Source organism: Xiphophorus hellerii, chromosome 8 (genome assembly GCF_003331165.1).
Source record: "Xiphophorus hellerii strain 12219 chromosome 8, Xiphophorus_hellerii-4.1, whole genome shotgun sequence".
NCBI classification, from domain to species: Eukaryota; Metazoa; Chordata; class Actinopteri; order Cyprinodontiformes; family Poeciliidae; genus Xiphophorus; species Xiphophorus hellerii.
The window spans coordinates 14613440-14626493 of record NC_045679.1 but is presented as its reverse complement, the minus strand read 5'-3'; the positions used below and the strand labels follow the sequence as shown (position 1 = coordinate 14626493).

Sequence of the window (13054 nt, the reverse complement as noted above, 5' to 3'; positions counted from 1 at the left end):
ATAATAATTTGTGCTTTCCACCATCAGTTGGTGACCTTAACAGTCGGAGAAACAAGACATTTTAGACCTTTGATGGTGATTTTATGTTTTTATTTTAGACATAAAAAGGGAAAAAAATAATAAAATTACAATCGAGTCTGTGCATATTTTTTTAAATATTTTATACTGGCTATTTCAGGTAAATTATTGAAGCTAACAAGTACAAACACACGTCTCCCAGCGATAGTTCTATTTTCCTTTTTGGTGGTTTTATTTTGAAGACATCCGCTTCGTCCCGTCTTTTCCCTCGTGGCAGATTTCTCCTTGATATACTGACAAAAGACAGGTAGATTCTGGGTCCAAGTGATGCTTTTATGGGCTATTTGTTATTGTAAATGATGACGTCATTAGCTGACATCAACAAGATGAGGCTGCTGAAGGTTTGTTGCACCTTCTGTGTTTTTTTTAAATCTTGTTTTTGTTCCCAGTTCTTTTCTCATGTCATTTTCAAATTAGGACAGAAAAATCCTCACTTCTATAAGTGAGCCTGGTGCTGGAAATTTGACACGATTCGCTTTTAAATATGCGAAACGTACTCAGAAGCATCAACTCAGCTTCTGATTTGATGCTGTAAGAACTGAAAAACTCCCAACAAGTTTTAAAAGTGTAAATATATAGCCCCAAGTGGAGCAGAAACACATTAATCTGATTGATTTAAAAACACAGCGTTTCATCTGTCTGGTGTCTAATGCAGCACTCTGTGTCAACATGACAAACGAGTTCAGGGAATCCTGGAGGTTTCTGGAGAAATTCTTCATCTTCTCAGAGAGTGTGGCGTTTCCCAGTGAAACATGAATGCGCCACCAGCAGACATGGAGGGCGAGGTTTCCAGCGGGAGCGTGTCGGCTGGTTTGAGTCGAGTCCAGGTTCTGGTTCAGATCTGAACTCGCTGCAGTTTGGGTTCTGATGGAGCTTCAACGGTTTCTCCAGACACGAAAAGTTTCTGAAGAACACAAAACATTTCAGAACAGAAGTGAGATTCAACTCTGAGTTTCTTCAGGAAACCGAACACTTTACTTCACTGTATTATAACATTTCTGTGAGCAGGTCAGTGTGTGTGTGTGTGTGTGTGTGTCTCCTACAGGTCAGTTAATGTTAAAACCAACAGATTTTAAAAGGCGTTTAGCTAGACCTTGGTTGTACAGAAGTGGTCTGCAGTCATCAGCGTTTTTATGATTTGATTTGTTTAGAACTTATGTAAAGAAAACCACAAGTATTATAGACATTTAGTTATTATTATTGGTTACTTTCTGAAAGATGTGAAACAGAATATAGAAACAATAAGTTGTGTATTGAATAATGTTTAAAATTTGTGCTGAAATTTGGCTTTTTCATCCACGATTCTTCTCATTGTTGTTTGGACGCCGAACGTCATCTTAGCATTTGCTTGCTAGATGGATCATTATCAGCTGCGACCACAAGAGGGCGGTAGAGGAACAAAAAGAAAATCATCTTTGTTTATTACAGTGGGCTCTTTGCACCTGCCGCGCTGACTTCACAACCGCATGCGCAAATGCGGCTCTTTTTTTCCGCTTTGAGTTACTATGACAGCTAGAAAAGACAAAGTGTTATTTCAGACGAAAATAAAACCATACTATGAACATTGCTTTCTTCCTACACTGTAAAAAATATCCGTAAATTTTACAGTTAAATAAAGTAAACCATGAAAATTTAAAACCGTAAATTGGAAATCAGTTTTATCAATCAATCAATCAATCAAATTTTATTTGTATAGCACATTTCAGCAGCAAGGCATTTCAAAGTGCTTTACATCATAACAAACACAGAATCACAATGCAATATAGAATCAATCATTAAGTCAAGTTACATCAATAAATTTGTAATTGATTACATTTCAAATACAATTCTAAACAGGTGGGTTTTCAGTTGAGATTTAAAAGAAGTCAGTGTTTCAGCTGTTTTACAGTTTTCTGGAAGTTTGTTCCAAATTCGTGGTGCATAGATGCTGAAAGCTGCTTCTCCTCGTTTGGTTCTGGTTCTGGGGATGCAGAGCAGACCAGAACCGGAAGACCTGAGAGGTCTGGAAGGTTGATACAATAAAAGCAGATCTTTAATGTATTGTTGTATGAATTTTAGACTGTTTCTTTAACAAGTAATTACCGTAAATAAGATAATTAGGAAAAAATGTAATTTTTACTGTTTTTTTTTTCCAGAAAATTTACATTGCCCTGCTGTTAAAAAAAATCTTGTAATACTTTTAACAGTAATATGCTGTAATTTTTCTAGTAGTACATACTGTAGTTTTTGCAGTCATCTTTCTTAAATAATACAGTTAGTAGCTGTTAAAAATGCATACTGTTGCGACAATTACAGAAACATACCGTCATTTTTCTAGCAATGTATACCGTAGTTTTTGCATTGAAAAATTTTTTAGAAAAAAAGCTTTTTTAGTTGGTAGAAATAAAAGAGTTTACATTTGCTTGGAAAAGCATGAATATAGATGGAAAAACAGATGGTCATTTTGGTACCCATTATTAAAGACAAAGCGGGTAAGATTAGCTCCTTGGAGAATTACCAACCCATAGCTTTAGCTAGTAGTTTGTCGAAAGTTTTTGAAAGAGTCCTTCTAAATAGGCTGGAAGAGTTTCTTTTGACCTCTGATAATCAATTCGGTTTTAAACCCAAACATGGTACAGACATGTGTATTTTTGTGCTACAGGAGATTTTAGATTTGTATAATTTGCGCAACACCACAGTATTTATGTGTTTTATTGATGCTTCTAAAGCATTTGATCGCGTGAATCATCAAAAATTGTTCTGCAAGTTAGAAAGCAGAGGTGTACCCAAATATCTAATTAGAATAATGGTCTATTGGTATGGTCATCAACTAATGTATGTCAAATGGGGTAACTCACTGTCTGACTCGTTTAATGTTGGTAACGGAGTAAGGCAGGGAAGTATATTGTCCCCTTACCTTTTTAACATCTATATGGATGAACTATCAAAGCGCCTGAATTGTTGTAAAACAGGCTGTGTAGTTGGTGACCGCACAATCAACCACATAATGTATGCGGATGATTTGGTAATCTTATGCCCATATAGTGCTGGCCTTCAACAATTACTAAGGGTCTGCTCCCAATATGGATATTGTTAGGTAAATTGTATTAGTAATTATCAAATATTTGTTGTATCATGTAGCCTTGTAGTTACATTTAGATAATGTTTCTGTGTGTTAAATAACTTTGATTCTATCCTGAGACTTCCCTGGGAAATAGGGGTGACAGCTACTCTCAGCAGCTGTTGCCCTGCAGGACTTCCTACAAGACAGAGGTGTTAATTGCTCCCAGCAGAGTTTTACATGCCTGACAATAAACTCTGCTCTGTGCTTCTTTGTCATACAAAGCCGTTGCTTTGAAGCTATGCAACGTGTCTTATTCAACGCCGTGCCTGGAGAAAGAAAGATTTAGAGTATAGATAACATGTGTCTAGAAGTGAATGTTATTTAGCGCTGCAACCATGTGATGAATGCTTTGACTCCACCCTTTTAGAGTTGCAGCGCCCCTTGTGGCAGGGTTCCTAAAGATCAATAAAAGAGAGGAACAGACAGATGTGTGGCAGAGTGGTTGGAGATTTGTGACTAAAAGCACATCTCTGTCTGCTCTCCTCGCGAGTATAACAGAATCTAACTCTCTTGTCTTTCTTGTGTTGTTTAAATTGTCTCTAATAGGTATTTAGACCTGACAGATATGATTTTGATGTCAAATATAACGCTAAGAAAAGCAATGTCATGATTGTTAGAAGTAGAGCAGATAAGCATCTGATAACCCCTGACTTCTCTTTATCTGGCATTGTCCTCAATATATACAATGAAATTAAATATCTGGGACATTACATAACTGATGACCTATCTGATGATCGTGACATTTGTAGGCAGTATTGCATGATGTATGCACAGGCTAATATTTTGATCAGAAAGTTTGGTATGTGTTCATCCTCTGTGAAGGTAGCTCTTTTTAAAGTTTTTTGTACTTCATTTTACACAGCCCATCTATGGCGAAGATATAAAAAAAGTAGCCTGCACAAACTTTATGTGGCATACAATGATGGCCTGAGGCTCCTACTCAAAGTGCCTAGATGGAGCAGTGCCAGCCACATGTTTGCACATAACGCTGTTCCCACATGTGCAGCTGCGCTCAGGAATCTCATGTATAAATGTATGTGTAGATTACCCGTGTCATACAATAATATAATAGCAATTTTAGTAAACCCTGTTTTTAGTACAGCGAGATTTTTCTCAAGATTGTGGAAACATTGGCGTCATCATTTATTTGTGGCTCAGTGACTGTCATATTCCTTTTTGTTTTTTCTCTTTTCTTTTTGTTTTACTATGGACCTCTTTTGTGTCTGAAATAAAGATTGATTGATTGATTGATTGATTGATTGATTGATTATAAAGTATACAGTTCGAAACTGTTCAATATGCATACTGCTGTGGTAATTACAAAAATATACTATAATTTTTCTAGCAGTGTATATCGTAATTTTCACATGTATAATTAATCTAAAGTATACAGTTCAAAACTGTCAATATGCACACTATTGTGGAAATGAAAACAAAAATTGTAGTAGTGCTGTAACCTTTGCATTTAATTCTCCTGATAGCCCAAATTGTGTAAAAATAAAGAAATACTTGCAATCGTCTTAAGTTGTGGGTCCTGAATCTGGAATCTATTAAAGTTTGACTTTTTGAATGGAATTATGGAAATTAAATATCTTTCCACGAAATGTTCTGTACTGTAAATTATCTTGTTGCCAATATTGGATTTTTTTTCATTAACAAATAAATTAAAATAATCTGTACTCAGTCACAGAAAATGTTTTAGAGATATTTGTAGTCTATATTGTAATATAATTTATTCGGTTTAACAAAAGTCATGTAAGTCAAGTTTCCTGCCTGTAGACCTGGCAGGCAGCCTGTAGTCAGTCTTAATTAATGGCCCAACAGGGGAACCTGCACCTGGTCCGCGCGGACAGGCGAAGTGGAGTTCTGGCGGAAGTTTGGAAGCTGTGGATTTGAACGGACCGATCAGCGCGCTGCATTTGAGGACCCGTCGCACTCGGTGGTTCGCGTTTTTGTCCAGCTATTCCGCTCAGATTGTGCAGAGACTTCATCATCCAACCTACTCCGTCTGATCGGCTCTCTTTCTCAGGTAAGGAAATATTGCGGAAAATTTCAGAAAACAAATAGTTTGAGTCAAGGGCGTAGGTTTGGTCTAAGTTTTGGTGGGACCTTACAACTTACTGAACAACCCCCCACCCCCGCACCGACCATTTTTGACCGGGGGGGCACCACATTGGCTTAATAACCCCCTCCCTATGTGAAAAAATATTACATAATTAACAGACCTATTCTACCTCACATTCAGTGCTGACCTAAACACCGGACTTTACAACAAATGCGTTGCGTGATAGATATCTAACTTATGGGTCCAGAGAGAGAGAGAGAGAGAGAGAGAGAGAGAGAGAGAGACTCTGTTTTGCCCCTTGGTGTAACCCTGGGGTCTCTCCCTCTACTTGGAGTTGAGTGAGGGTCACCTCTCTCCCTGCCTAGCTTGAGTGAGTGACCCTGGGGTCTCTCCCTCTACTTGGAGTTGAGTGAGGGTCACCTCTCTCCCTGCCTAGCTTGAGTGAGTGACCCTGGGGTCTCTCCCTCTACTTGGAGTTGAGTGAGGGTCACCTCTCTCCCTGCCTAGCTTGAGTGAGTGACCCTGGGGTCTCTCCCTCTACTTGGAGTTGAGTGAGGGTCACCTCTCTCCCTGCCTAGCTTGAGTGAGTGACCCTGGGGTCTCTCCCTCTACTTGGAGTTGAGTGAGGGTCACCTCTCTCCCTGCCTAGCTTGAGTGAGTGACCCTGGGGTCTCTCCCTCTACTTGGAGTTGAGTGAGGGTCACCTCTCTCCCTGCCTAGCTTGAGTGAGTGACCCTGGGGTCTCTCCCTCTACTTGGAGTTGAGTGAGGGTCACCTCTCTCCCTGCCTAGCTTGAGTGAGTGACCCTGGGGTCTCTCCCTCTACTTGGAGTTGAGTGAGGGTCACCTCTCTCCCTGCCTAGCTTGAGTGAGTGACCCTGGGGTCTCTCCAACTCTGCCCTGCCTTCCTCTCCTGCCTCCCTCCTACTCTGTCCTCCTCTCTTGCCTTCCTCCAACTCTGCCCTGCCTTCCTCTCCTGCCTCCCTCCTACTCTGTCCTCCTCTCTTGCCTTCCTCCAACTCTGCCCTGCCTTCCTCTCCTGCCTCCCTCCTACTCTGTCCTCCTCTCTTGCCTTCCTCCAACTCTGCCCTGCCTTCCTCTCCTGCCTCCCTCCTACTCTGTCCTCCTCTCTTGCCTTCCTCCAACTCTGCCCTGCCTTCCTCTCCTGCCTCCCTCCTACTCTGTCCTCCTCTCTTGCCTTCCTCCAACTCTGCCCTGCCTTCCTCTCCTGCCTCCCTCCTACTCTGTCCTCCTCTCCTTCCTCTCTCCTACTCTGCCCTCTTCCCCTGCCTTTCTCTCCTGCCCTCTCCTGCAAGTGCCTACCTTGCCTGTGGCTTGGTTGGTACAATGGATTAAGTTTGTGCTTTGGGTATATTGATCCACAACCAGGACTTGAACCCAGTCTCTTAGCATCCAAAGCGCAGACTCAAACCAGTGTGCCAAACAAGCACCTAACAATCCTGGTGCTGGAACTTCTACAAATACCACAACATTGGCTTTTCATGTTAAATTTTAAAACATCGCCATGCGGCTTGTTTGGTACAAAAGATTGAGTTTGTGCATATTGATCCACAACCAGGACTTGAACCCAGTCTCATAGTATCCAAAGCGCAGACTCAAACCACTGTGCTAACCAAGCACCCGACAATCCTGTTGCTCGAACTTCTACAAATACCACAACATAGGCTTTTCATGTTAAATTTTAAAACCTTGCCATGAGCAAGACTTGAACCCAGTCTCATAGTATCCAAAGCGCAAACTCAAACCACTGTGCTAACCAAGCACCCAACAATCCTGGTGCTCGAACTTCTACTAATACCACAACATAGGCTTTTCATGTTAAATTTTAAAACCTTGCCATGAGCAAGACTTGAACCCAGTCTTCTTGTGCCCAAAGCACAGACTCAAACCATTGTGCCATACAATCCACTGACCAGCTTGGTGTTCAAATGTCTACAAATAGCCTACAGCTTCGTCATAAGAAAACCATGCCATGAGCAAAACTTGAACCCAGTCGTATACGTTAGGTGCTTGCTTGGCACAATGGTTTGAGTCTGCGCATTGAATACTATGAGACTGGGTTCAAGTCTTGCTCATGGCAAGGTTTTAACATTTAACATGAAAAGCCTATGTTGTGGTATTTGTAGATGTTCGAGCACCATGATTGTTGGGTGCTTGTTTGGCACAGTGGTTTGAGTCTGCGCTTTGAATACTATGAGAACGGGTTCAATTCTTGCTCATGGCAAGGTTTTAACATTTAACATGAAAAGCCTATGTTGTGGTATTTGTAGATGTTCGAGCACCATGATTGTTGGGTGCTTGTTTGGCACAGTGGTTTGAGTCTGCGCTTTGAATACTATGAGAACGGGTTCAATTCTTGCTCATGGCAAGGTTTTAACATTTAACATGAAAAGCCTATGTTGTGATATTTGTAGAAGTTCGAGCACCAGGATTGTTGGGTGCTTGGTTAGCACAGTGGTTTGATTCTGCGCTTTGGATACTGTAAGACTGGGTTCAAGCCTTGCTCTTGGCAAGGTTTTAAAATTTAACATGAAAAGCCTATGTTGTGGTATTTGTAGATGTTCGAGCACCATGATTGTTGGGTGCTTGTTTGGCACAGTGGTTTGAGTCTGCGCTTTGAATACTATGAGAACGGGTTCAATTCTTGCTCATGGCAAGGTTTTAAAATTTAACATAAAAAGCCTATGTTGTGGTATTTGTAGATGTTCGAGCACCAGGATTGTATGGTGCTTGGTTGGCACAGTGGATTGAGTCTGCGCTTTGAATACTATGAGACTGGGTTCAAGTCTTGCTCATGGCAAGGTTTTAACATTTAACATGAAAAGCCTATGTTGTGATATTTGTAGAAGTTCGAGCACCAGGATTGTTGGGTGCTTGGTTAGCACAGTGGTTTGATTCTGTGCTTTGGACACCTGAATCGTGTGTTCGAGTCCAGCTTGTGACCTGTTATCATCATTTTGTAAGCAAAGTCTGCTTAGTGGATACTTGTACAAGTTCGAGTCGATCAGTTTTCAGTCGCTCGGTTGGCACAACGGATAAGGTCTGCGCTTTGGACACATGCACCATGGGTTCGAGTCCAGCTCGTGACCCGTTATCATCATTTTGTAAGCAAAGTCTGCTTAGTGGATACTTGTACAAGTTCGAGTCGATCAGTTTTCAGTCGCTCGGTTGGCACAACGGATAAGGTCTGCGCTTTGGACACATGCACCATGGGTTCGAGTCCAGCTCGTGACCCGTTATCATAATTTTGTAAGCAAAGTCTGCTTAGTGGATACTTGTACAAGTTCGAATCAATCAGTTTTCAGTCGCTCGGTTGGCACAACGGATAAGGTCTGCGCTTTGGACACATGCACCATGGGTTCGAGTCCAGCTCGTGACCTGTTATCATAATTTTGTAAGCAAAGTCTGCTTAGTGGATACTTGTACAAGTTCGAATCAATCAGTTTTCAGTCGCTCGGTTGGCACAACGGATAAGGTCTGCGCTTTGGACACATGCACCATGGGTTCGAGTCCAGCTCGTGACCTGTTATCATAATTTTGTAAGCAAAGTCTGCTTAGTGGATACTTGTACAAGTTCGAATCGATCAGTTTTCAGTCGCTCTGGTGGCACAACGGATAGCGTCTGCGCCTTGGACACATGCACCATGGGTTCGAGTCCAGCTCGTGACCCGTTATCATAATTTTGTAAGCAAAGTCTGCTTAGTGGATACTTGTACAAGTTCGAATCGATCACTTTTCAGTCGCTCGGTTGGCACAACGGATAAGGTCTGCGCTTTGGACACATGCACCATGGGTTCGAGTCCAGCTCGTGACCTGTTATCATAATTTTGTAAGCAAAGTCTGCTTAGTGGATACTTGTACAAGTTCGAATCAATCAGTTTTCAGTCGCTCGGTTGGCACAACGGATAAGGTCTGCGCTTTGGACACATGCACCATGGGTTTGAGTCCAGCTCGTGACCTGTTATCATAATTTTGTAAGCAAAGTCTGCTTAGTGGATACTTGTACAAGTTCGAATCGATCAGTTTTCAGTCGCTCTGGTGGCACAACGGATAGCGTCTGCGCCTTGGACACATGCACCATGGGTTCGAGTCCAGCTCGTGACCCGTTATCATAATTTTGTAAGCAAAGTCTGCTTAGTGGATACTTGTACAAGTTCGAATCGATCACTTTTCAGTCGCTCGGTTGGCACAACGGATAAGGTCTGCGCTTTGGACACATGCACCATGGGTTCGAGTCCAGCTCGTGACCTGTTATCATAATTTTGTAAGCAAAGTCTGCTTAGTGGATACTTGTACAAGTTCGAATCAATCAGTTTTCAGTCGCTCGGTTGGCACAACGGATAAGGTCTGCGCTTTGGACACATGCACCATGGGTTCGAGTCCAGCTCGTGACCTGTTATCATAATTTTGTAAGCAAAGTCTGCTTAGTGGATACTTGTACAAGTTTGAATTGGTTGGTTTTCAGTTGCCTGGCTGGCGCAACGGATAGTGTCTGTGCTTTGGACACCTGAATTGTGTGTTTGAGTCCAGCTTGTGACCTGTTATCATCATTTTGTAAGCAAAGTCTGCTTAGTGGATACTTGTACAAGTTTGAATGGGTCGGTTTTCAGTTGCCTGGCTGGCGCAAAGGGTAGTGTCTGTGCTTTGGACACCTGAATCCTGTGTTCGAGTCCAGCTTGTGACCTGTTATCATTTTGTAAGCAAAGTCTGCTTAGTGGATAATTGTACAAGTTTGATTGGGTCCGTTTTCAGTTGCCTGGCTGGCGCAACGGATAGTGTCTGTGCTTTGGACACCTGAATCGTGTGTTCGAGTCCAGCTTGTGACCTGTTATCATCATTTTGTAAGCAAAGTTTGCTTAGTGGATACTTGTACAAGTTTGAATGGGTTGGTTTTCAGTTGCCTGGCTGGCGCAACGGACAGTGTCTGTGCATTGAACACCTGAATCGTGTGTTCGAGTCCAGCTTGTGACCTGTTATCATCATTTTGTAAGCAAAGTCTGCTTAGTGGATACTTGTACAAGTTTGAATGGGTCGGTTTTCAGTTGCCTGGCTGGCGCAACGGATAGTGTCTGTGCTTTGGACACCGGAATCCTGTGTTCGAGTCCAGCTTGTGACCTGTTATCATCATTTTGTAAGCAAAGTCTGCTTAGTGGATACTTGTACAATTTTGAATGGGTTGGTTTTCAGTTGCCTGGCTGGCGCAACGGATAGTGTCTTTGCTATGGACACCTGAATCCTGTGTTCGAGTCCAGCTTGTGACCTGTTATCATCATTTTGTAAGCAAAGTATGCTTAGTGGATACTTGTACAAGTTTGAGTGGGTCGGTTTTCAGTTGCCTGGCTGGCGCAACGGATAGTGTCTGTGCTTTGGACACCTTAATCCTGTGTTCGAGTCCAGCTTGTGACCTGTTATCATCATTTTTTAAGCAAAGTCTGCTTAGTGGATACTTTTACAAGTTTGATTGGGTCGGTTTTCAGTTGCCTGGCTGGCGCAACGGATAGTGTCTGTGCTTTGGACACCTGAATCGTGTGTTCGAGTCCAGCTTGTGACCTGTTATCATCATTTTGTAAGCAAAGTCTGCTTAGTGGATACTTGTACAAGTTTGAATGGGTCGGTTTTCAGTTGCCTGGCTGGCGCAATGGATAGTGTCTGTGCTTTGGACAACTGAATCGTGTGTTCGAGTCCAGCTTGTGACCTGTTATCATCATTTTGTAAGCAAAGTCTGCTTAGTGGATACTTGTACAAGTTTGAATGGGTCGGTTTTCAGTTGCCTGGCTGGCGCAACGGATAGTGTCTGTGCTTTGGACACCGGAATCCTGTGTTCGAGTCCAGCTTGTGACCTGTTATCATCATTTTGTAAGCAAAATCTGCTTAGTGGTACTAGTACAAGTTTGAATCGATCACTTTTCAGTTGCCTGGTTGGCACAACGGATAGTTTCTGTGCTTTGGACACATGAATCCTGTGTTCGAGTCCAGCTTATGAAATAATGAGTGGTGTTTATTGGCAAATACTGAAGATTATAATAATATGAATGTAGGTAGTTAATGTTAATATATGTAGCCACAGCGCAGCATTTTCACTATGAATGACACAGCTGATTCTCTGTGTATTTAGTATTAGAGCAGTCTATGTATGTGTGTTTTTATCTATTATTATATAAAAGTGTAGTTTCATCACAGGAGAGTGTGTCTTTTACATACATAAATATGTAGTGAATTTACCACACATTAAGCCTCAATAGACTTGGTCCAGAGATGTTTCATGTGACCTCACAGCTTCCCTCTCACTCTCAGTAGTAGCTCTATGGTGGCAGGCAACAATTAACACAAAGCCTGGGGATAGCAGACAAACTCCTCCCTATTGAGAGTCATCAGGATTCTGTATGTAGAGTTGTTTAGGCCATGGTGTAAATATATTATTTTGTCATTGATCTACCTTAAAGTATGTTTCAAAGTCAAATGTGGTCTCAGCTCTTTCTGTTAGCCTCTAGACTCCAAATGAGTAAAAGAGATGGAGTTAAAGTTACTGCTTCCTTCACCTCACTTCACTCTGTTATCAATGCATGTAGTAAATAAAAAGAAATTCCTCAAATAGAGTAAGAATAACCAGAAAAGGTTTCAGGAAGAGCTACGTATTAATCTTGTAACACTAAAGTATGTTAGAGCATAATCTGCTCTTTAAGAACATGGAGATTATTTTGTGAAATGAAGCCTACTTTGATAGGAATCGTTGAAGAGACAGTGCCATGTTCTTAATGCAGATAAAGAATGACATAGTATGATGGTTTGCTTCAGAAAAGAACGTCATTACAAAAACTGAAGATGTGCAATGTAGAAACTCACTAAAAAAGTAAGCAGTGCTGCATGATGACAGTAAAGTCAAACCAGCTCTCTTGTAATGTTATTTGTGACTTGCAGCTGCACCGACGTGAATCCAGCTGCAGCTCAGTGCACAGCCAGAACCGCCTGCTGTAACCGGGTCGCCCTGCAGCCCGTCATCACAGACCTGGTACAGATCACGGAGAAAAGTTCCAGAAGTTTATGCATATGTTTTTTAATGAAAGTGTGACTTTAGCAAAGCATTATGAAGGAAAGAGTTACACAGTGTCATTGTAAGTCCAAGGAAGCAATTAGTAATGTTTGAAATAGTAAAATGATCTCTGTTTTGCAGGTGCAGAATCTTTTGCCAAGGCTTAGTGGGAAGGTGGACGTCGTCCTCTTCAATCCTCCATATGTGGTCACTCCATCAGAAGAGGTATGTATGTATGTAGCTAGATAGATAAATTCTTAGATGAGTATCTAATGACCTGTTGAACCGTTCAGGTGGGCAGCAGAGGTGTAGAGGCGGCCTGGGCCGGAGGAGAGCGAGGCAGACGGGTCACCGACAGGTTCCTCCCTCTGGTTCCTCAGCTGCTCTCAGTAAAGGCCTGTTTTACCTCGTCACCATCGCCGAGAACAAGCCAGGTCAGTAGAATAGCTTATGATGCAAAAAGTAATCCTAATGAGAAACTAAAGGCTTTGTTTCTCATTAGTCAAAAAAAAAATGTTTTTATTTAAAACACATCAACAAAACTGCAGCAAATTTACAAAAGGAAGATTTAATATTCAAATCTGACATGTTGAGAAAAATAGGAGCCGATAGAAACAGAAAATGATCAGTGATTGAGAAAAACTGATCAACATTTCAATGAAATCTGATGAATGAAAGGAAAAAATAAGAGAAACATCTTGATATTCAGTGTGAAGCTTTGACTGGAAACAGACAGAAAAACATGAGGATCCTGGAAT

The 13054-nt window shown here is 41.7% G+C and overlaps 1 protein-coding gene across 1 annotated transcript; it reads left to right on the top strand.

The window, feature by feature from the left end:
* The first annotated feature begins 11637 nt into the window (after positions 1-11637).
* LOC116725058 (methyltransferase N6AMT1-like) lies at positions 11638-12777 on the top strand. Its single transcript, XM_032570947.1, is given in 4 exon segments — positions 11638-12275; positions 12438-12521; positions 12590-12683; positions 12686-12777. Coding segments are annotated over 4 exon segments (342 nt in total). The 5' UTR covers positions 11638-12164; the 3' UTR covers positions 12739-12777.
* Positions 12778-13054: the final 277 nt, after the last annotated feature.